General features: G+C 61.1%; 1 protein-coding gene and 1 long non-coding RNA gene across 2 annotated transcripts in view; one reads left to right on the plus strand and one right to left on the minus strand.

The window, feature by feature from the left end:
- Positions 1-2,812: 2,812 nt before the first annotated feature.
- Positions 2,813-13,082, minus strand: SOX10 (SRY-box transcription factor 10). The gene is made up of 4 exons (XM_045466065.1): positions 12,865-13,082; positions 11,825-12,363; positions 6,958-7,226; positions 2,813-4,755 (listed from the first exon to the last, which is right to left on the minus strand). The coding sequence occupies exons 2-4, from the start codon at positions 12,283-12,285 to the stop codon at positions 4,052-4,054; spliced, it is 1,434 nt and encodes a 477-aa protein (XP_045322021.1). The 5' UTR covers positions 12,286-12,363; positions 12,865-13,082; the 3' UTR covers positions 2,813-4,051.
- A 1,246-nt stretch (positions 13,083-14,328) lies between these two features.
- The window catches only part of LOC123591592, a 59,366-nt gene continuing 52,819 nt past the window's right edge, over positions 14,329-20,875 (plus strand). The window contains exon 1 of the long non-coding RNA XR_006709417.1: positions 14,329-14,882. This is a non-coding gene — a long non-coding RNA (uncharacterized LOC123591592). The remainder of the gene's footprint in view (positions 14,883-20,875) is intronic.

Raw genomic sequence — 20,875 nt, forward strand, 5'->3', positions numbered from 1 at the left:
GTGGGCAGGGAAGCAGGGCTCCTGGGTTCCAGGTATGACATTAAATCGGGACTGGAGCTCCCCTTCCTCTGCCCTAGGCTCTCCTGGGTCCTGTTCTCTTCACCCTGCTTACCCAGCTTGCAGTAAGGCCAATCACGTTGCTTCCCCTCTCCCTTGTGGGGACAGGAAGAGGGTGTATCTTGATACCAACAGAGATAGAGGGGACGGTTGGCTCCCTGAATATTCCAGCCTTGCCCTCCATTCTGCTGCCAGCTCCCCTTCCAGGAGAAAGAGGGGCAGGCTTGCCTGACTTCTGCAAGAGGCAGGGCCTCCTGGGTGGGTGCTCTGTGGACAGAGTGGGAGTAATGAGCGTCCCCGGGGGCGGGAGGGGTGCTTGCCACTCTGAAGAAGGGTTAATCCGGGGAGCAGTGGACTTCGCACCCCCTTCCTCCCTCCTCCAAGCCTGTGGAGTCCTTTAATCAAGTTGGGTGCTGAAATTCCAGCTCTGAAATGCCGCCTTTGTGCTGGCGTCCAGGCGGCCGCCCCAGAGCGCGGGGTCACTTTCTCGGCCCCGATCCTCTAAATGGTCTCTTTGTTCCTGCTGGGCCGCTCAGTATCAGATGTGATTAAAGGGAGATGGGGTTTGGGCGGGGGAAGAGAGAAGGGGATGGGAGAGGGAGTAGGGGGTTAACCCTTAGGGGATAGGGTGTAAGGGAGATGGAAAAGGGTGGTTTTCCTCCTGTCTCCCTTCCCCTCTTTCGTGGAGTCCGTCCCTTGCTGCTCAGCTGGCCAGGCTGGGGCATAGCCTCTTCAGTCCTCGCCAGAAACACGTGGCCCCATCTCCATGCACATGGGGCCACTGCCTTGCTGAGGCCCAAGCTCATCCAGAACCTTAGGTCTAAGGGGTGAGCACAAGCCAGGCCTTCCAACTTCTCCAGGGTCATTTGTCCTCTCTGGGGCCACTTTCCCTCCTCCCGTATCCCCAGTGACTTCCCAGTCCATCTCTGTCTCATGAGAGGCAGGGTCCTGGTGGTGGCGGTTTCATCTCGATGAGGCCCCTCCCCTCTGCCCTGCTGGCTCTGTGTCCACAACCCCACTGACAGCAGGAGCAGTGAACGGACTGGAAATGGACCAACAACCTGCTTTTCAATAGAGGGGAAAGGGTGGGTTGTAAAAACTGCGAGCACCTAAGGTTAGTACTGACTGATCCCAGACAAAATTCTAGAACAGGTTGTTGCATGTTTGAAAACACATAGCTAATAAAGAGGAGAACCAGGAGCTGTCAGGGTTTCTAAGAATATCGCCAAATGAGCCACATTTCCCTTTCTCAAAGGTTACTGGTCTGGTAGGTTGGTGGGATAGAGCGAAACTTGATTTTAACAAGGCATCAGGCCAGTCTCTGCATACAGCCACAATGGAGAAGTTTGTACTTCTAAATAGATTCAAAATTGATCTGACAGTCTTCCCCTAAGAGTGCAGATAATAGAACCGATGATGGAGAATCTTCAGTAGTGTATACGGGCCTGTCCCTGTTCATTTCAACCTTTTTTTTTTTTTTTAAATTAGTGACTTAGGGTATTCAAGTCTGCAGATCCATAAAGCTCGGAAGGAGCGCTAATAAGTTGGACCCAGAATTCCAAGACTTAATAGAGGTGGGGAAATGGTCAGATCCCACAAGATGAAATCTATTAAAAATCAGCATAAAGTCCTGCATTTACCCACAACATAACAAACGAAGACCCCAGAGAATAGCTTCTGTATAGTTTGGGCTGGAGCCCACAGATCGAAGAAACAGATGAGGGGGCTGGGGATGCTGGTCTGGAGCAGCAAGAGAAATATCACCAGATTACAAGCAGAAGTGTGGCCCGCAAGCCATGGGCAGGTGAAAGTGACAGTGGTTCAGAGCACAAGCTCCGGAGTCCCCTGGCTTCAGATTCTGGCACCAGCCCTTCTCAGCACCCACCTCTCGAAGTTTCGCAGCTGCCCACGGGGAAAATAGGGAGAATGAGCGGGTCCACTCTCTCCTAGGCCTGAATGGCAGAAACCACTTGGCCGAGCACTTGGCCAGGGAGCGCTCAGTGCATGGTAGCTGTTGCTGTTGCTACGCGCGGGGTCTAAGGAAGACTTCCAACCGCCAGAGCCATCCATCGGTGGAGTGTGGCAGTAAAGAGGTTTCCCTGGTCCTGAGAACTGTCTGGAATGGCACCAAGGGGAGAGCTCTTGGGAAATGAGCCCTGGAGTATTAGGTCGCGTGTCTGCCATCCTGGGTTTATACCCAGACACGGGCAGCTGCCACGAAGACTTGGCTTGATCCTGGAGTGGACCAAGGTGTGTGTGTGTGTGTGTGTGTGTGTGTGTGTGTGTGTGTGTGTGTTAGGGGAGAGGGGGCACAGAGAGGGGCGCAGTGAGCGAAGGCCCATCGACACATCCTAAAGGACAGGCCTGCTGGCTGCAGGCAGCCAGACGTCAGGTTTGACTCCCGCCCCTCTTTCAAATTCCCACCCCCTCTGCCAGGCAAGTAAGAGGGGCTCCTTGGAAGGTGCTCTTGCTGAGTTCCAGCTAGACGGCAAATGAGCCACCTGCAGCGTGGGCACAGCCGGGCTGGGGGAGAGCTCCCGGCTGAGGCCTCAACCCCGAACTCAACGCTGAGCCCATGGGGATGCCGGCCGTCCCCATACCCTGCCTGGCCTCCGCCTTCTCAGGGGAGAGAGGAGTCCTTTGGGTGATCTGTCCTTTGAATTCCACCCCTAGGCCACTTCCAGAGAGCATTTGAGGGAGCCCAGTTGAGGGATAAGAAACCAAGAGACAGGCCAGGCCAGGCCCACCAAGCAGGTAACCGGAACCTTTAATTTTATTATGTGGAAGGCTTAATGCAGAGTTAATAGGGGCTGGAGTACCTAGGACGGGGGCGAGGGGAGAGGGAGCTACTGAGATAAATAAAAGGGGGCAGTCATGAGTTACATGTGGACTGTGGGGGCTGCAGAACAGGAAGATGGGGGCAGACAGAGCTACATACTTTATTCAGATACCACTGGGAAGCATAGGGCAAAAGGCCAGGGCAGAATGTACATGTCGGGAGTTTAGTGTCCTCGGCCTGCTCCCAGCCACCTGGGCGCCGGGCCCCGCGTCTCCTCCCGGAGCTGAGGGTCGGGGCCTGAGCAGCTACAACACTCTGGGAAGCCTGAGGAGTTGGGGCTGACAGAGCAGGGACCGCAGAGCCTGGTGAGGGTGAGGCGGCGGGGAGCCTGGGAGGAAGGCTCTGTGAATTGTCTCTGAACCCTTGTCTGGGGCCCTGCCTCCTCACCTGGGCTGTGCCTCCAGGTCTGGGAGGCTGTGGCGGAGGAGGAGGAGGAGGACCGGGGCCTCTTTCTCCGTTAGACGAAGAAGGGGGTTTGGTGGGCACAGAATTGCATCTCGAGGCCTCTGTACCAACTCCTGCCTGTGTCCGGAAGGGGAGGGGGCGCTGAGGGGATAAGGAGACCTCCCTCTGAGACCCCTCCCCTCCCAGGCTTTCAAAGCTGTCCTCCCCACCCCCCAGGGCGGACGTAGCCCACTGCAGGCGTCATGCAGGTCTCTGGCTGGCTTTGATCTTAGGCACAGTGGCAAGGGCTATGTCAGACCCCTCATTCTCCACGAGAGCGCGAACATGGGCACAAGGTACGGCAAGGCCTCCGGTTCCTGCCCAGCCCCGGCTGCCTCCCCCACCCCCAGAGGAGGGTGAGAGTGGGTCTTTCTCAGGTCCTGGGATGAGGGTCATTCCCGGGGTGGGGGCGGGTGGGGGGTGGGAAGGTGCGGCCCCTCATTGTTCAGTCTAGGGGTGACAATCAACCTCCTTCTCCTCTGCCCAGCCTAGGAGCCCGCGGCTTTGCCTGGGCTGGAGCCTGGATAGGACGGGGTGGGGTCATCAAAGGCAGTGAGCCAGACAGAAAGCCTTCTCTCCGCTGTCAGCCTCTGCACCCTCCTCCATGGCCCACCACCAGGTCTGAGATGGGCGAGGAACAGGGCACAAAGGCTGGGGGACGGGGCATGCTACCCAGAGGGGCCGGGCAGGGTGGTGATGACAGGGCCCCCTTTAAGGCCGGGACAGCGTCGTGTATACTGGCTGCTCCCAGTGCGTGGGGCTGTGGGACTGGGGCCCTGAGGGGCTGGGGTCAGAGATGGCCGTGTAGAGGGGCCGCTGCGAGGGCCCCATGTAAGAGAAGGCCGAATAGAGGCCAGAGGCCTGGCCTGAATGGCCGTAATAGGGTCCTGAGGGCTGATGGTCAGAGTAGTCAAACTGGGGGCGGGAGATGGAGGGGAAGGCAGAGCCGTAGTGGGGCAGGCTGAGGGAGGTGTAGGCGATCTGCGAGGTGGATGGCTGGTCGGTGTAGTGCGGGGGGCCCTGGGGCCCCGCGGTCTCCGTCTTCACCTGGGCTTTGGCATCCACACCGGGTGGCGAGACCGTGGGCAGAGCCACACCTGGTGGCTTGGAGATCCAGGCGGAATGTCCACTGGCCACAGCCAGGGCGCTGCCCAGCCCGTAGCCGGCTGCCGAGTAGCTGCCCACGTGGCCCGGGTGCCCGTTGGGTGGCAGGTACTGGTCCAACTCGGCCACGTCAAAGGTCTCCATGTTGGACATTACCTCATGACTGATCTCACCGATGTCCACGTTGCCGAAGTCGATGTGAGGCTTCCCGCCCTCCCCCATGGAGCGCCCATCCCGCTTGGGGTCTGCCTTGCCCGACTGCAGCTCTGTCTTTGGGGTGGTCGGAGGGGTAGGTGGACCATGGCTCTGGCCTGGGGGGAAGGGAGACAGAAAGCAAGCGGGAAGCCGGGTCAGAGGCTTCTGGATCCTGACGGCTCACCTTCAGAAAAGCTGCCTCCAGGAGGCCGAGGACCGATCACTGCGTGACCTCGTGGGTTCTGCGTGTTTGGGCAGCCCGAGTGGGCAGTTCACTTATTTAATGGTCTAGGGCTGGTCTCCAGTTGTCTCTGAAATTCCCCATTCTTAGGGGCGTGTCCTGCCTCCCGCCCAGAGCGGGGGCTCCCTCCGTCACCCATGTCCTGGAGAGGCTTGCTGCATTTTGAAAAGCCCTCTCTGTTGGGGAGTTCTTCCTCATTATCGGCTGATGTCGGCTCCCCGCCCTGCTCCCCTGCCCCTTCGCTGTCGACCCCGACGGGTCTGGCCCTTGGTCTGCACTTGTCTGTTCTCTTCTGCGCATGCCTGGCTTCTGCCAGCTGCTGTCCTTGGTGCCGACCTCTCCTGCCCTCATCGCTCTTGACTGCTTCACTTTTGCTAGCTTGCCTGGGCCCCCTCCCCCACCCTCCACCCCCACCCCTGGCCCCCAAACAGCCATGTGTCCCCTCCGGCCCCATCCCTCCTGCCAGAGCCAGCTCAAGTGCCCCTCACTCCAGGAAGCCTTCCCTCCGACTCTGCCCCACCAGCCACGCTCTGTCCCCCCACGCCATGCTCAGCTGTGCTGCCCCCAGCCCTCCGGCAGCTTTTCCTTGCTGGATCAGGAGAACACTTAGATATCTAGCTGACTTGCTCCACCCCTCTTCCAATGTCTATTTTCTCACTCACATTGTCATTCACCCGATGCTTGGGGCGGGGGGGGGGGGGGCAGCGTGCCAGGCACAGGGCATACAAACGTAAATCAAGTGGATCCTCTCTTCATAAGCTCAGAGTCTTGGGGGAGATCCAGAGACGCGCACAGTAGTGGAGGGCAGCATCAGAAGTTACAGGGTATGCAGAGGGCTCAGGAGACTAGAGGAAGATGCCACCCCCATCCCCCACCTGCCCTGGGGACTTGGGGAAGGTCTCACTGAGGAGGGGCAGCTGAGCTGGGCCTTGGAGAAAAAAAAGCCCATGCCCACAGTTAGAGCCTGGGGTGGTGGTTCTGTACCTGGTCCAGGGTCTTCTGATGTGTGTGTGTGTGTGTGTGTGTGTGTGTGTGTCCCTGAGTCTCTGAAGTAAAGCATACGTGTGTGGGGGAGAGATGGCAGGACCGGGGATCCCCTCAGAGAGAGAACACGTCCACAGTCTACGAGGCCAGGGGCTCCTTGAGGGCGTTTCTGTGTCTCTCCCCGCCTCTCCCACCACTTCAGACCAGAGGCAATGCCAAGTCGTGCCCCGGCCAAGCGCTCTGGATTTTGAGACACCGCCTGGGTTTGAATCCTGGCTCTGTCACTGTGCGATTCTGGGGAAATGCCTACCGTCTCTGACCTACTTGTGTCTTCTTCATTCATTTGTTTTCATCCCTGCCCCTCCCTCTGGACTGTGGGGACTCCCACCGCCAGGGACCGTGGTGGCTTCTCTTGTTGATGCCCCTGGTGTCTGCTCCCAGGCCGGGCACAAAGGGGGACGCCAGGTGTGTCTTCTGAAGGTAGAGCTGTGCTCACGCAGGCTTCTGAGCCCAGGCGGCGCGGCTGCCCTAATCACAGTTTGGAGTGACTGCGTTAATCCTCAGTATGGCAATTAGCAGGGTGCCTGGTACACCCCGAGCAGGTGCTCGGTTAATGTCAGCCTTACTTGCGCTAATGGAAATGAAACAAGATGGCCCTATGTCTGTTCCTCCGTGGCACGATCTCAACATCCCATGCCGTGGCGCCCCCATCAGACTGAGAGGTGGGAAAGAGGCAAGGGTCTCTCCTCCATCTGATCTCCCATTTCTCAAAAGCATCCTGTCTCTGCTTTCCCTGCTGTAACTCACCCCTGCGCCTCCCTGGCCTCCTTAACTGGCCTCTTGGCTCAGCAGCAGCGCCCTCTTCCATCAGCCAGAGCCATCTTGCCCAGCCACTTCCTTTGGCGCCTCAGCTCCCACTGAGGTCCCTCTGGGCCCCTGCACCCCAGCTGGGACAACGAACGGCACAGCGCCGCGAGCCTCCCCAGCGTCCAGGGCGGTTGTGGGTCATCAGAGTCTCACGACGGCCAGCCTTCGCCCCTCCCCAGCACCCAGGCTGTCCCCACCCAAAGCTCATCATCGGCCCAGCGCTCACCTGAGGGGTGTTCAGGGTTCCCGTCTGACATGGGGGAGCCCTCTCCGGGGTGCCGGTGGTCCAGGTGGGCGCTCTTGTAATGGGCCTGGATGGCGGCGGCCCCACCCTGCTCGGCCTCGCCGCCGGGACACTCTGACTCCCCCTGGGCCGCCTTCCCATTCTTCCGCCTCCGGGGCTGGTACTTGTAGTCCGGGTGGTCCTTTTTGTGCTGCATCCGGAGCCGCTCGGCTTCTTCAATGAAGGGGCGCTTGTCACTCTCGTTCAGCAGCCTGGGGCAGTACAGTTGGGGGAGACAGCAGAGGGGCCAGAGTGAGTATCTGCCCTGGAAGAAATGAGGTCCCTGGATGGGGAGCCCAGCGGGCAGGGCCTGGTTCTTTGATTTACAGTCTGGAAGATGTGAGGCCCAAGGAACCACAGGCTCAGAAGGCTGCGATCTCTGTCCCTAAACTCAGGAGCTTTGGTGCGAGAGAGGTGTGAGAGCGGGATTAGGCTGCTGCTTCTGGCAGCCCCCGATGATGGAGTTAGCAGTAGGAATAGAGCATCTGAGGGACGCAGAGCTTCGCTCAGTTCAAGGAAGGGAAAAACTTTCTCGTCATCAAAGCTGTCCGCGGGTAGAACACTGGCTGCCTCCTTAGGGGGTGAGCTCCCTGGCGCTGGAGGTATGCGAGCCGAGAAGCAGCAGAGTGCGGGGGAAGAGCCCAGTCTCTGCTACTTGCTAGCGTGTGACCGTGGACAAATCACTTCTCTGAGCCTTAGTTTCTTCCTATCAAATGAGGATGATAAAGCCTACCTCCCTGGGTGTGGGATTGGCCAAGGTAGCGTGCGTGAAGCACTCTGCACTGGGCCTGGGGGCGGGGAGGGTGGGCACCTTGAGGAACAGGTGCCGTGCCAATGCTGGGGGTAGGCCCTCTCAACTCTGGAGTGCTCATTTTGTGAATTCCAGTGTGGTGGGGCTGGAGGGGCAGGACGTGAGCCCCTTCCCTCTGTGGGGTCACTGCATCCTGGGGGAGATCCTATCTCCTTGTCCAGGGGGTGACAGAGGGTAGAGGAAGCTAGACTTTCTCCCCAGACCCTGGGACAGAGGCAAACAGACCCTCTCCCCAGTCTGAGACCAAGCTTGGAGGAAAGCCTTGAAGGCAGTGCCCCTGCCCTCCCAGCTCCAGCCTCGGGGCCCCGGGCTGGAGGACGGTGGAGGAGGTGATGTTTAAGGCTCCGATGCCCCAGGGTGAGGAGGGCAGGACAGGGTACCTTGCAGAGGGAGCGGAGGGGAAAGGACGGCCTCCTGAGTCCTACACAGGAGGGACTTTGTGGGCGCGGCTCTGTCCCTCTGCCCAAAGGGCCTCTCCAGCTGCCCACCCCCTCCCCAGTGGGTGCTCTCTTCCCCCAGTCAGCAGAAGCCGAGCCCTCCTGCCCAGGATGGGAGGGGGTGGTCATACCAGGCACCTCCTAGCCGGTGGCAGCATTCCTGTGCGGCTTAGCTTCCCCGGCTGCCCCCCTCCCCCCAGGCTGCCGGCACCCAGCCCAGCGTAGCCCGGCTTTCGCCAAGGGTCCCTGCGACTGAGTGATGGGATGGAGACCCCAGGCCAGCGCCCCAGGGGTCCGAGAGTGGGCTGTAGCCCCAGGCCGGGGCCCCTGGGAGGCTGGGCCGGTGGAGTGGGTGGGGCGGGCCCGAAGGGGGTGTGCGTGTTGGGGGCGGGGAGACAGGTACTAGAGGGCGCAGAGCAGGCCCAAGACCCCAGCGCGGAGGCTCCGGAAAGGCTGGGGACCCTGAGCTTCCTGTCCCACCTAACTCTTCCTTGTGCCCTCTGTGTAGCTGGCAACTGGGCGTGACTCAGCAAGAAAATGGCAGGGGGCACGGAGCGGGGGCACAGGCCAGAAGAGAGGGAAGCTTCCAGTACCGCGCTCACTGTCGCCTCCCACGCTGGGTCCCAGCAGTACCCTCACCTTGACAGAATCCGCGCTTTCAGTCCTCCCCACCCCCACGCGCGGTTGTCGGATGGCTCCAACCCCAACCTCACACTGACCTCAATTCTATTCACTCCCTCCTAACCCCAGGCCCATCATCCGGCCCCACCTTGCAAACCCTCTCACATCTAATCTTGACCCCAACACCAGCCTCACCGGGCATTGCCCCCCTCCCAGGCCCCAGCGGTGCCCACAGCTCTAACTGCAAACCCGATCCTCATTTGCCATCCGGCCTCTGTCTTCTACGTGTTCAGAGTTTGGAATAGAGGATATGGAGGGTAGCCTGGTTCTCCCCCCACCCCAGGAAAACTGGAAACCCCGGCCAATGGGTGGGGGGGCTCCCAAAGTGGGGCGCTCACTGCTGCTCTCCTGTTAGGGAAGGGGCCTGTGGGCTTGGGGGTCAGGAGAGGCTCCAGCCTGTGACCCCCTTTCTAGTCTCCTGACTCTATTCTCTCCAGACAAATCAGCCCATATACAGCCGTCACCACGCGATCGGTATCTAACAAGCCTTTCCCAGGCGCGCACGGAAGGTTAGCTCGACTGTCGGAGCTCACGTCGCCACTTAGGAGCCAGGACCTGGACGCTGGTGTGTCTGACCCCAACCTACTTCCAGCACCCCACACGGTCTGTCTGCATGTCTTGCTGTTTTCGGGTGTAGGGCCCCCGTTTCCCCGTTCTGTCTAACCATCCCCCTTCCTGATGGCCTGGGAGTCCTGATCCTGGGAGGGCTTTCAGGAGGAGCCCCTGGAGGGACTGGCCAGCCCAGCCCAGCCCATCTTTAGATGCCTCTCAGGACCCCCCAGCCAGGATCCTCATAGCCTGCTGGGCGTGGGCATGGCCTTGGATCCTTGTCAGAGTCCGGCCACCCTCCTGCCCCCTCAGGCTGGGTCCTGGGCAAACAGTGCCTGCTTTCCTGATTGCCCAACTCTAGCGTGGCCCTGGAGGTCAATCGATGATGGCCAGAAACCAGTCTTCCTGAGGGAGCCCGAGCCCAGGGCTCTGGTCTGGGGGAACGGGGACAGGGACAATGGAAGGTGCAGTCTTAAATCCTTCGCAAGGGGTGCGGGAGACGTGGGGGTCCATCCTTGCTCTGATGCTATCACTGGGCCGGTGCTGTGGGCTGTTGACAATCCCCAGGGCCTGCTCCGTCTGCCTGCCTGTCTCCCTCCTGGCTCTCTGGCTCTCCTTTGCTCTTCTCTGTACCAAACTGGCCCCGGGCTGAGCCCTCCCTGGGTGCGGATGGACCTTGGGCAGAGCTGGAGCCTCTGGGTCCACACAGCAGGCTGGCCACTAAGCCCAGGGCCTGCCTGCCCAGGATGAACAGAGCGCCGAGGGCGGAGACGGGGAGGTGAAGGACTACCAGGCCGTCAGCAAACACGTGGCCAAGGACAGGGCCATGGGACTGGATGTGAATCCCTCTCGGTCTCTTGGGGGCCCTCTTCAACCTTTGGCCTTCTAGACCCTTCCATGATGCTGGGGCCAGCATGGGGACGGCAGCAGCAGGAGGGAGGCAGGCTCCCCTGAGAAGCCCAGACTTTCTGAAACTCGGGTGCGCCTCGCTCCTGCCCTCCCCATCTCTGCCTGTCCGCCTCACTCCTGACCACACCTTAGAGTGAAGGGGTAACCCGCCACTGTCACCAAGGACAGTGTGGGGGGAAGACCTCCAGATGAAGAATCAGGAGACCTGGGTTTGGCCCTGCTCTGCCACCAGCTGTGACGCGGCCTTTGCGATCCCTTTGCCTTTGTGGGCCTGTCTCTCGGGCAGCGTCCTGGGGAATCAGGTGGCCTCTGCGGGCTCGTACCTCCCGGAGCCCCTGTTCTTTTTCTGAGCTGCCCAGGATGCCTGAGGTCGGGGGTTGCTGCCCTGCTCAACATATCCCAAGGGGCCGGGCTGAGCCCCAGACCTGAGCTGAGGGGGGCCCCGACTTCCTCCTTGGGGGGCATGTTCTTCCCCAGAGGTTTGGCCCCAGGGAACCCGGGACTCTGAGGGACCCTGGGTAGGAAGGGGCCAGGGTTTCCTCCTGGGTAGGGCTCTCAGCGCCAGCTCTGGGGCTGAAGGGGTAGGAGGTTACTCAATGCTGGGTGGGGCCCTGGAGAAGAAAATGGCGGCTGGACTGGGAGGGGGGCGGGGAGGGAGGGAGGGAGAGGCAGGCCCGGCAGCTCTGGGACAAGGTGGGAGGGGAGACTTCTTTCTGTGTGTCCCCTTTCCTAGGGAATGAAGAGCCCCCCCCTCTTCCTCCCCTCCCCAGCCCGAAGGAGGAGAGGATGAGGAAGGCACCGCGAAGGTAGCTGGGACGGGACGGGGTCCTGCAGTGACAGATCCTTGGTGGTTCTTCGTCCCTCACTCTTTCAAAGACTCCTGTCCGAATTCCTTGTTTTCCTGAGCTGCCCCCTCATGCTCCAGCTGGCTGCCTCAGGTTCCCTGCCTCTCCAGCCAGGCCTTCAGCTCTCTCCCCAAGCATTCCTCGGGCATCCCCCTGACCACTGGGACTGGTGGCCGTGGCACCGCTGAGTGTGCTGTGCCTGCGGGAAAGCCATGAGTGAAGGCCTTTGGTGTGGGCCGCTCGGGATCCTTCCCTCCTCCTGGCCTTCACTCCCCCAGGAAGAAGCTCAGACGCTTCGCCCGCCACCCGACAGAATTCCAGCCACGAGGGGGCGCCCTCGAGCCCGCTGCCCCAGGTGCCTAGGCCGCAAGAGTTCTAAGCCAGCGCCACCCCAAGGGGGTACTCGTGGGGGAAGGGCGGGCCCGAAGCCCACACCTGGTCTTCCAGGCCCATCAAAGCGGTGGTCCCCCCCCCCCCCCACCCCGGGAGCGGGGCCCGGGCAGAGCCCGTCCAGCCTGAATCCACCCGCAGCCAGGGGGCCCGCGGGAGCTCCCCGGAGGCGAGTCGAGGGCGCTCACCTCCACAGCTTGCCCAGCGTCTTGCTGAGCTCGGCGTTGTGCAGGTGCGGGTACTGGTCGGCCAGCTTCCTGCGCGCCGCCTGCGCCCACACCATGAAGGCGTTCATGGGCCGCTTGACGTGCGGTTTGCTCTTGCTGGCGCCGTTGACGCGCACGGGCATGGGCACCAGCGTCCAGTCGTAGCCGCTCAGCACCTGGCTGACGGCCTCGCGGATGCACACGGGGAACTTGTCATCGTCCGCCTCGCCGTCCTGCTGCTCCTTCTTGACCTTGCCCAGCTCGCCGGGCCCCGGGCTGGCTCGCAGGCCCGATCCGCCGCCGCCGCCACCGCCGCCGCCGCCGCCGCCGCCGCCGCCGCCGTCGGGCCCCAGCGAGGGCGCGCTCCCTGGGGACAGGCAGCGGGGCTCCTCGGAGCCCACGGGGCTCAGCTCCACCTCGGACAGGTCCTGCTCCTCCGCCATGTCGCCCCCGGCCGCCGCCGCCTCGGCCGCCTCCCCGGGGCCCGCCGCCGGGGTCCTGGCGAAGAGTCCAACGCCCACCTGGACGGGAAGGAGGGAGCGATGGAGCGGCGGGACGCGCAGCCCCGACGGCGGCCCCGAGACGCGACGCGGGCACAGCCCCGAGGTGGCGCCCGCCCTGCTCCCCCGGCACCCGCTGGAGCCCCTGGGGCCCGCGCACATGCCAGCCCCGGGCTCGGCCTCCTAGCGCCCGCCCTCCTCGCCTTCCCACCACCTGGTCCCAACCGTCTCTTGGTGTGGGTGGGTTTGGGTTTTTTTAAACCTCCTTTTGGGTGGAGGTTTGTTGATGGAAAGGAAGAAAAACGGACTCTTTATTCTGCTCTAATCCTGGCTCCTGGAATTTCCCACCTTTTCTCTCACCTTTCCGGCTTCCCTTCTGCCTGCCCCCCGATGGAGTCTAGAGGAGCCGGGTGGGGGGGCAGATACGGGTGTCAGTCACTCCCCACCCAGCCCGACCCCGCAGGGGCCCAGGCCCGGGCCCAGGAAGGCAGGAGCCGAGGAGCGGGCTGTGCACTCACTCACCTCCTCGGACCTCTCCTCCAGTCTGGGGCTCGTCCTTAGGAAGTGGAAAACCGTGTCCCAAGGTGTGCGGTCCAGCTCGGGGCTGGGGGGTGACGCTGGTGGGCTGGGAGGGAGGGGCTGGGGGGCCCTGAGCCTCAGGCCGCGGCCTCGTCAGGACGGAGCCTGAATCCTCACCACCAACCACCCTGGCCGGACAGCCTGAGACTGACTGAGCACTGAGCTGCTGCGGAGGGCTGGGAAGGAAGGAGGGGGAGAGGGGGAGGGGGAGGGGAGGGAGGGAAGGGCAGAAGGTGGAGCCTCCAGCGCTGTCCTTCATCCCCAACACTCAGGGCTCCTCCGCCAGGCACCCCCCCCCCCCACCCCAGCTCCAGGCGCTGCTGTCCCAGGCCCGTCTTGGGGCCTGGACTTAGGGAGATGGAGGGACGGGGGTGGTCAGGCCAGGAGAGCCAAGGGATGTAGGTGGGCAGGGTCAGAACCGGTTGCTTGCAGGACCCCTTACCCTCTGCCAACCGGGACCCCCAGCCTCCACCTCAGGTAGTGGGACGGGCAGGTGGCAAAGGATGGGGGCTGCGTGAGAACGCGGGTGAACTTTCTGTCGACGTGTGAACTCGGCTGGCCTGTGTCGCTTCCTTTAAGACATCTTACGGAGAGTGCCTACGGGTGGCCGGACGCGGCTTCTCCTCCGCCTGCCTCACCTGCCTCCTGCCCCCGCCTAGGCTGCCCTCTGCCTCAGCTCATATGGCAAGAGAGAGAGCATGCAGGCCCATACCTGGTGAGGTAGGGCAGCTGGGCCCCCCACCCCCACCCCCTGCCCAGTGCAGAGGCCCCTGCTCCACCCCTGGGCCCTTCTCAGCAGACCCCCAGCACATGTAAGGGCTGGGCTGGCTCAGGTACAGAGGCGGGACTCAAGTTCCCAGGAGGCTGGCCAGGGGGCTGGGCTGGGGGTCCACTCCAAGTAGGTCTGAAAGGCGTCTGGGGCCCCACTTCCTGGGCCCCAACTCCCTCCACGCTGGAGTTCATGCTCTCTTGGTGTGTGTTTGGGGGGGGGTGTCTCGGCCCCCGTTAGTCTCCCACCCCTCCACCCCACGCCCGAAGGGTGGGGAGGTGCCCTGCCTCCCTCTCCCGCCTCTCTGCCCACTTCTGTGCTCAGCCACCTCCCCAGTGGGGTGACCTTCCTCCTTTTACTTTCCGGCCCATCACCCAAGGCTCCCGTTCCCCTCCTCTTTCCTAGATCCCTCCCCCGAAGGCCACAGCCCCTCTCTCTTCTCGGAGGGTGGGTGTCGAGGGAGCGGCAGATAGAGCCCGGGCCATGCTGGCGGCCACGTGCAGTTCTGAGCTCAGCGGCTGGGCCAGGCCCGAGGCCCACCCCAAGGGAGTCTTGTCTGGAGTGGGGCTGCAAAGGGGGTCTAGGCAAGGCCTCATGCTTGGGAAAGGCCAAGGGGGTGGGGGGGGGTGGGTAATGGGACACAATGAGGTAGTCACACGAGGCAAAAGCATGTTGGGGGTGGGGGGAGCGGACATTGGAACACACACACGCACACACACACACACACACACATGCTCGCACACACAACCAGCCAGACAATCGGGCCAGTGTGTCTGGGGCCTCGGAGCCCAGTGAATTAGGAGTTTGATAAGGGTTTTCTCTTTCTCTCGCTTGCCGGCCTTGGACAATCTCCCCCCAGTTTTCCTCGACGCCACCCCCAGCGCTGCCAACCCTCCTCCCCCCGCCTCCCTTCTCTTCCCTGTGCCCAGACTCTTGTTCGGGGCCTTGAAACAGTGAGCTGTCTTTGTTCGAAATACAGGTGAACGGCAATCATGTGATTAACACACACACACATAAAAAGCTTTTTAACAGCGCCCGCCCGGCCTCAGAACCGCCCAGAGAGGAGCCGCCCTGGATGGACAGAGGGACGGAGGGACGCTCATCCAGCCGGTCGCGTCCAGCTGCCCGCAGCAGTCTCCGACACTCGCTGCTGGCTGCCCGCTGCCCGCCTGCCCGGCATCTCTCGATCCCGGTGGGTCCCCACTCATCCTTCCGTCCTCGGTTCCTCCTCTAAGAGGGAAGGACTTCCCTGCTCCCCGCGGCTGCCATTTGGCCTGAGACCCCCTGGGGCGGGAGGGGCGGCTGTGGCGGGAGAGGGCCCAGGGTAGAAAGCAGGGTGTGGGGTCCCACAGCGCCCCTCTCCGGCTCCCCGCCTCCTCCCTCACTCTCCGTGGCCCGTCTGTGCCAGGATGGGGGTGGGGTAGCAGTGGGCGCTCTGGGTCTACCGAGGAGCCACACTGGACAGAGGGGGCCTCTCTCTCCCCCTCCCTCTGTCTCCCTCTGTCTCTCTGTCTCTCTCCCCCTCTCCTCCTGTTTCCTCAGTGCCGTGCTCGGGCTCTCTGCCGAGAGGTGCTGGGTGAGGCAGGTGGGCCTACAGGGGTGCAGGGAAGGGTGCCCAGAGCTGTGGGCCTGGGGGGACCCCCCTGCTGTGACGACCCCTGTGCTGGCAACTGGGACCCCCTCCATCCCATCCCAGGCCCCAGGGGCCCAGCTTTCCCAGCAGAGGGCAAAGGCCCCGTAGCCATCCCTGGAGAGCAGGGAGTTTGGAGAGGGGGTAGGGATCCTGGATGAAGACCCCTGGCCTCTGCCCCTGGCAGAACAGCCACACCCCCATCGAGCCCGCCCGTCCTCGTCCTCACTGAGGTGTGGTGGCCGGTGGGCTCTGTGACCTGCGCTCTGTCCCCAACAGAGAGGGGCCCGCCCTGTGAGTGTAATGGTGGAGATTCAGGCGAGATCTGCCCTTTGGTGGGGCAGGGGCTGTGCAGGGGCGAGGGGTGGTGCCAGTCAGGTCGAGGCTCTGCTCCAGCCTCAGTTTCCCCGGGTGGGCATGAGACCCTTCCTGACTGAGGACCAGAAGAGGGGACACTGGGGAAAGCACTTTACCACCTTTAGGCACCTGCTTGGTCCGGAGGCTCCCATCCTTCAGGTCTGGGATGGGACCTGAGAGGCTGCCTTTCTGACCAGCTCCCAGGCAGTTGTCTAGAGAGTTGGTCCTAATTCTCGCTGAACTTTAGAATCATGTGTGAAATTAAAAAAAAAAAAAAATAATAATAATAATACAGAAGCCTGGATCTCACCCCAGACTGGCTAATTCCGAATCAGGGGTGGGGAATCCAGACGTGTTTGCTTTGCGAACTCCCTGACCCTTGCTGTCCTTCACTGGGTCTCTGGGACCCTAAGGCTGTCGTGACCCCTTGCAGAGCCTGAAATCTCCAGGGAGAGGGGAGGGAGCCAGGGCTCTGGACCCCAGAGCTAGAGGCCAGAAGTGCAGTCCCACTGGGCTGGGTGGGGAGTTGGGGGATGTGGCAGGGGAGGAGCTACGCACTGGGGAGAGGGAGGGCTCAGGGGTCACAGGTCAGGGGTCAAGGGTATGGCCGCGAATCGGTTCAGAAGCTTATTCTGTCTGGGTGAGTGCATGAGGAGTATGGGAGCTCCCTCGAGCATTTCTTATGCTCCCACCACCTCTGGACAGGCGGTGTTGTTCTCGGTTTGGAGTGGCGTGGAAGGAGCGCCAGACTTGGAGTCAGGAAGTCCTGCCATTAGCATCCTCGTGGCCTTGGGCAATTTATGCCAGTTGACTTCTCAGGCCTCGCCTCTGCAAAATGCTGATATTATATGTCACTGCGTCCCCAAGAGGATGGGAGAATTGAATAACGATACATACGTGCACGCGCGTGCCTAGCTCAGTGTTTGTGTTTGATGTGCCGTAGCGATTTATGTGCTGGCAGGAGGGAGCCGTGCTCGCGTCAGTTCAAGTGCACGGGTGTTCGCTGAGCTGCCCCTGTGGACTTACTTGCCTTTAGGAGTTTATAATCTGCCCTTTGAACCCCAGCGTCAGACCAGGGGGGTGCGTGGTAAGCTCCACGGGGGGTGGGGGGGATGGGCCTCCCCTACCCTGTGCCCACCCTGCCCGGGGCCTCCCTGGGGCCAGGCCAGCTCTGAGCGCTTCTGTTGTCTCAGCAACCCAGGGAGTAGACGCTTTTGGTATTCTCCTTGGGGGAAGGAAACTGAGGCACGGGAGGTTCATTGACAGGCCCGACCTCACCCAGCCAGGGATGGGAGGGAATATGCTGGCACCTGCGGTTTACCTCCTGAGCCCGGCCTCTGACCGCTCTGCCTTCCTGCCACTAGGCCCCAGGTGCGGCCACAGGCCAGTTGTGGCCTCCCCGGCCTCCTCCCACCCACCCCCTCTGGCCCCAAGGGGCCTTCGCACTTTCTCTGCACTCCCTGTCACTGCTCCTGCTCGTAGCCCGCCCCCTTTCCCAAGGCCCAGCATGACCTCAGGGAGTCTTTCTTGAGTTGCTGTCAGGGTTCCGAGGAGGAAAAGAGAGGCTGGAGGGGGCCGACTGGCTTCTGCCCTCTTCTCAGTAGCCTTCCAAGAAAGGGACTGCTTGTTCCTGTCCTCCAGACCCAGCTAGCTGCTAGAAAGCCCTTCCTGGTGTCTGCCCTGAATCTCTCAGGCTAAGGTGAACTTTCGGGAATGTACTCTCTGTAGGGAGCACGGGAGCTCAGAGTTTGATGGGAGAGGCCTACACGCAAACCTGGCTCCTTGGCACAGCCGAGAGCCTCCACGGCTGTGTGGGTGACGAGGACCCCCGAGGGCTGGGCTCAAGTCCCAGTTGGGCTATGGAGGCCCTTTGTTGCTTCGGCCACCTCTGCCCTCTCCTGGCCTCAGTTTCCCCATCCATAAAATGAGGGGCAGACTAGGTTTTCTGGGAGGGCGTTTCCAGATTTGATAGCCCATGAATTGTATTTCAAAACAAGAGGCCAACCCGTGACCCAATGTTTCCACAACTTGGTGTTCCTCAGACCCGGATCGGCGTTTCTTGAAAGGACCGTTTGGTGGGCAAGCAAATTACGGAAACACTGGTTTCCACGTCCTCTTTTCAGAGACGCAGGGCCTGGTAGGGGGGTCGAGGGCCCTAAGTTCTGCAGTTAAGAAGTGGATCTTTGCTTAAAATACTTACCCCCGACCCCTCTGCCGTGGGCACTCTCCCCACCCCCCGCTCCATGGCCCAGGCCCCAGCAGGCCAAGCCTTTGCTCCGGATACCTTGCCTGTTGGCCTGGCCCCGGCCTCTCTCACCTTTCCAGCAGGACACTGTCCCTGCTGGGGTGTGGACCACGATGCCTGGCACGTGGAAGGCCCACAGTGATAACAAATGAATGAACGACTCCCGGTAGGTGAACTTAACGTCGGCAGCCACCCGTGGTGCTCTTGAGTCAGACGGGCTCCGGGTTTGAATCCCCGCACCCCCGCTGATTAGCTATGTGTCTGTGGCAAACGACTTTAACATCTCTGGGTCTCGGTGGTGTGGGGAGGGCTAAACCGGATGATGCATGTTAGCGTTTAGGGTAGTGCCTGGCACGTTACAGGGCTCGGTAAATGGCAGGTATTGTCATCAGCATCCAGGGACCCGCCCTGGGAGGGCGGCTGTCCGTTGACCTTGGGTTTGATAGGAGTCATTGCTTCTTTTCCCATCCAAGTGCTGTTGCTGTTCCTGGACATTCTCCCATCAGCCCCTGGCCACGGGAGGCAACACGGGGAGGATCATCATCCCACTGAGCAAAGCAGAAAAGGAAGGGATTGGCTGGGACTGGCTGAGGCCACATGGCCATCTGGTCTTGGAACATGACCTCTCTGCCATGACTTTGTGCCCTGGGTTTCCCGACCACCCACCCCCTAGGCCAGGCTCTGCTGTCTGTGAATGCTCCGCTTGTCATCGGGGAGCTTGTCAATGAGCAGGGAGTTGGGTCACCCATCCATACTTTCCCACGCACGTATTAGGGCAACAAGGCGCAGACACGAGTGAGGATGACGGGAGGGAGCGGAGTGGGGAAGGTGGAGGAAAGAAAGGAAGGGTGGGGGAGGGCCGAGCGTGGCTTTTTTTCCAGCGGGGACCCTGGGATTGACCCGGAGGGGCTGCTACTGTCAGAACGGGGTGGGCCACGTGGGCTAACGAGGGTCTTTGAGCTTCCGTCACTTGGGCAGCGGCTTGTCCAGAGTGCCCAGTTTCGGAGGTGACTGTCTGCCCATGCCCGCTCCCCTGTCATTTCGCTCCGTCATCCAGGGCATTACCAGGGACCGGGGCTATGGATACCGAGGGACAGGGCACCGGGCTGGGCGTGAAGGAAGGCACGGTCACCCATTTGAGCTTGGTATTGTGAACGCGTCTCTGCTCTTGCAAAGTTCCCCTCTGTCCTCTGAAAGTGAAAACAGGGTGATCCAGGGGGATTTCAGTGTTTGCATGGGCCCAAAGGGGCCTCTTCCCAAGGTTAGTTTACCCCTTGAGGATGTCACTTTATTTACTTATTTCAGTGTTTATTTTTGAGAGAGAGAGTGAGCGAGCAGGGGAGGGCCAGAGAGAAAAGGAGACACAGAATCCGAAGCAGGTTCCAGGCTCTGAGCTGTCAGCACAGAGCCGACGCGGGGCTCGAACTCCCGAACCTCGAGATCATGACCTGAGCCGAAGTCAGACGCTCAGCCGACTGAGCCCCCCCAGGCGCCCCGCGGAGGTCACTTTACAATGACAAGGGAACTGAGTGATGAACTTGAGATCTGGAGCCAGAGAGGCCAGGGTTCAAATCTAGTCGTGCCCCACTAATCTGCTGTGGGATTGGGCCGCGTACGCATCTCTGTAACCAATGTCTTCCTCCGTCAGGGGAGGATACCAATTCTCGTTTCCTGGGAATGTCGCAAAGATGAAAAACAACAACAACAACAACAAAAACCCAATGAGAAATAGCAAAGACTTTGCACGGTGCCTGAGACAAAAGGCAGACACGGTCATGACCTTCTTTCATCGGCTGGTTGGTGTCCAGCGCTTTTCAGGTCGGATGGCTACCGTATTGGGTATGATAATGCCTTGGAGATAATACGCTCAGGAAAACCTCTCCCCTTTCTAGGGGGAGGAGACGTACTTACCGCGATGAAAGCAAGGGGCTCAGGCACAACCCTGGGGGTGTGCTCACGTGTCCAGGAGCTCCGGTTCAAGCAGAAAGTGTAATGTATCCGCGAGGCTGCCGGACGTGGGGATTTTGTCTGTTTTCCCTCCCTACCGGGTGGCAGGTTGAGAAGTCAGAGAGTTTGAACGTCTCCCGTTTGGGGCTGGAACCCAGAGTGGAACAATCTCCGCTTTGACAGGCGCAGTGGGAGTTGCTGCTCCCAGCCCTGCCGAGGGTCCAGACTCTTGCTGTGTGACCTGGGGGCAATCGGTGGCCCTCTCTGGGCGTGGGTGTCCCTTCCTCTGCCCAGTGAGAGAGCTGGCCTCAGATCCCTGGGGGCTCTTTCAGATTTCCTAGCAGGGGGTTGGGCGTTCTATAATAGGAAAAGGCCCCGATCTGGTTTTGTCTCCCCGGGGGCAGCTGCTCAGGGCCTGGACGTGTGAGTGTACAGCCGGCACCCCACCAGCCCTTGTCGAACCCCCCTGACCAGGCAGAGAATCTGCCGGATGCCTTGTGCTACTTCTCCTCTCCCCAGGCCTGGTCACACCATCCCCATCAGCCCCACAAGTTCACGCCACAGTCAGCTGTTTGCTTATTTGGCCTAAAGCACACAGATGGGGCAGACACCCGTGCACGTAGGGAAATAATACTTCCGATGACAGACGGATCAGGTAAGTATTTCCTGCTCACGGTTCTTAGGATCCAAATCCCAGACCTTCAGCCTGGCCCTCGTGTCCTCGCCCCACGCTCGTCCCGAAACTCTAGCCAGAGCGGCTGCCGAGCGCCCGCAAATGTCCTCCCTCCAGTGGACACGCGTCCACCGTCGCCCCGCTTGGCTCCTCCTGGGGGCTCAGCCTAAAGGCCGGGTCTAGAGACACCTCCCGATTCTCCAGCGTCGGTTATTCCCAGACAGCAGTCCGGCCTTTTCCTTTATAGCACTCCCTGCAATTTACGATGTTGTGTTTATTGTGAGATTAGTTATTCATGGTCTTCCCACAAGGATGTCACCTCTGGGAATCGCT

Source organism: Leopardus geoffroyi, chromosome B4 (assembly GCF_018350155.1).
Source record: "Leopardus geoffroyi isolate Oge1 chromosome B4, O.geoffroyi_Oge1_pat1.0, whole genome shotgun sequence".
In the NCBI taxonomy this organism is placed as follows: domain Eukaryota; kingdom Metazoa; phylum Chordata; class Mammalia; order Carnivora; family Felidae; genus Leopardus; species Leopardus geoffroyi.

Bases quoted from the DNA above. Each gene is read 5' to 3' on its own strand.
- SOX10 (XM_045466065.1), bottom strand. From the start codon at position 12,285: ATGGCGGAGGAGCAGGACCTGTCCGAGGTGGAGCTGAGCCCCGTGGGC. The intron at 7,227-11,824 runs GTGAGCGCCCTC...GTACTGCCCCAG, and splicing joins ACGCTGGGCAAGCTGTGGAG to GCTGCTGAACGAGAGTGACA. The intron at 4,756-6,957 runs GTGAGCGCTGGG...CCTTCCCCCCAG, and splicing joins GAACCCTGAACACCCCTCAG to GCCAGAGCCATGGTCCACCT.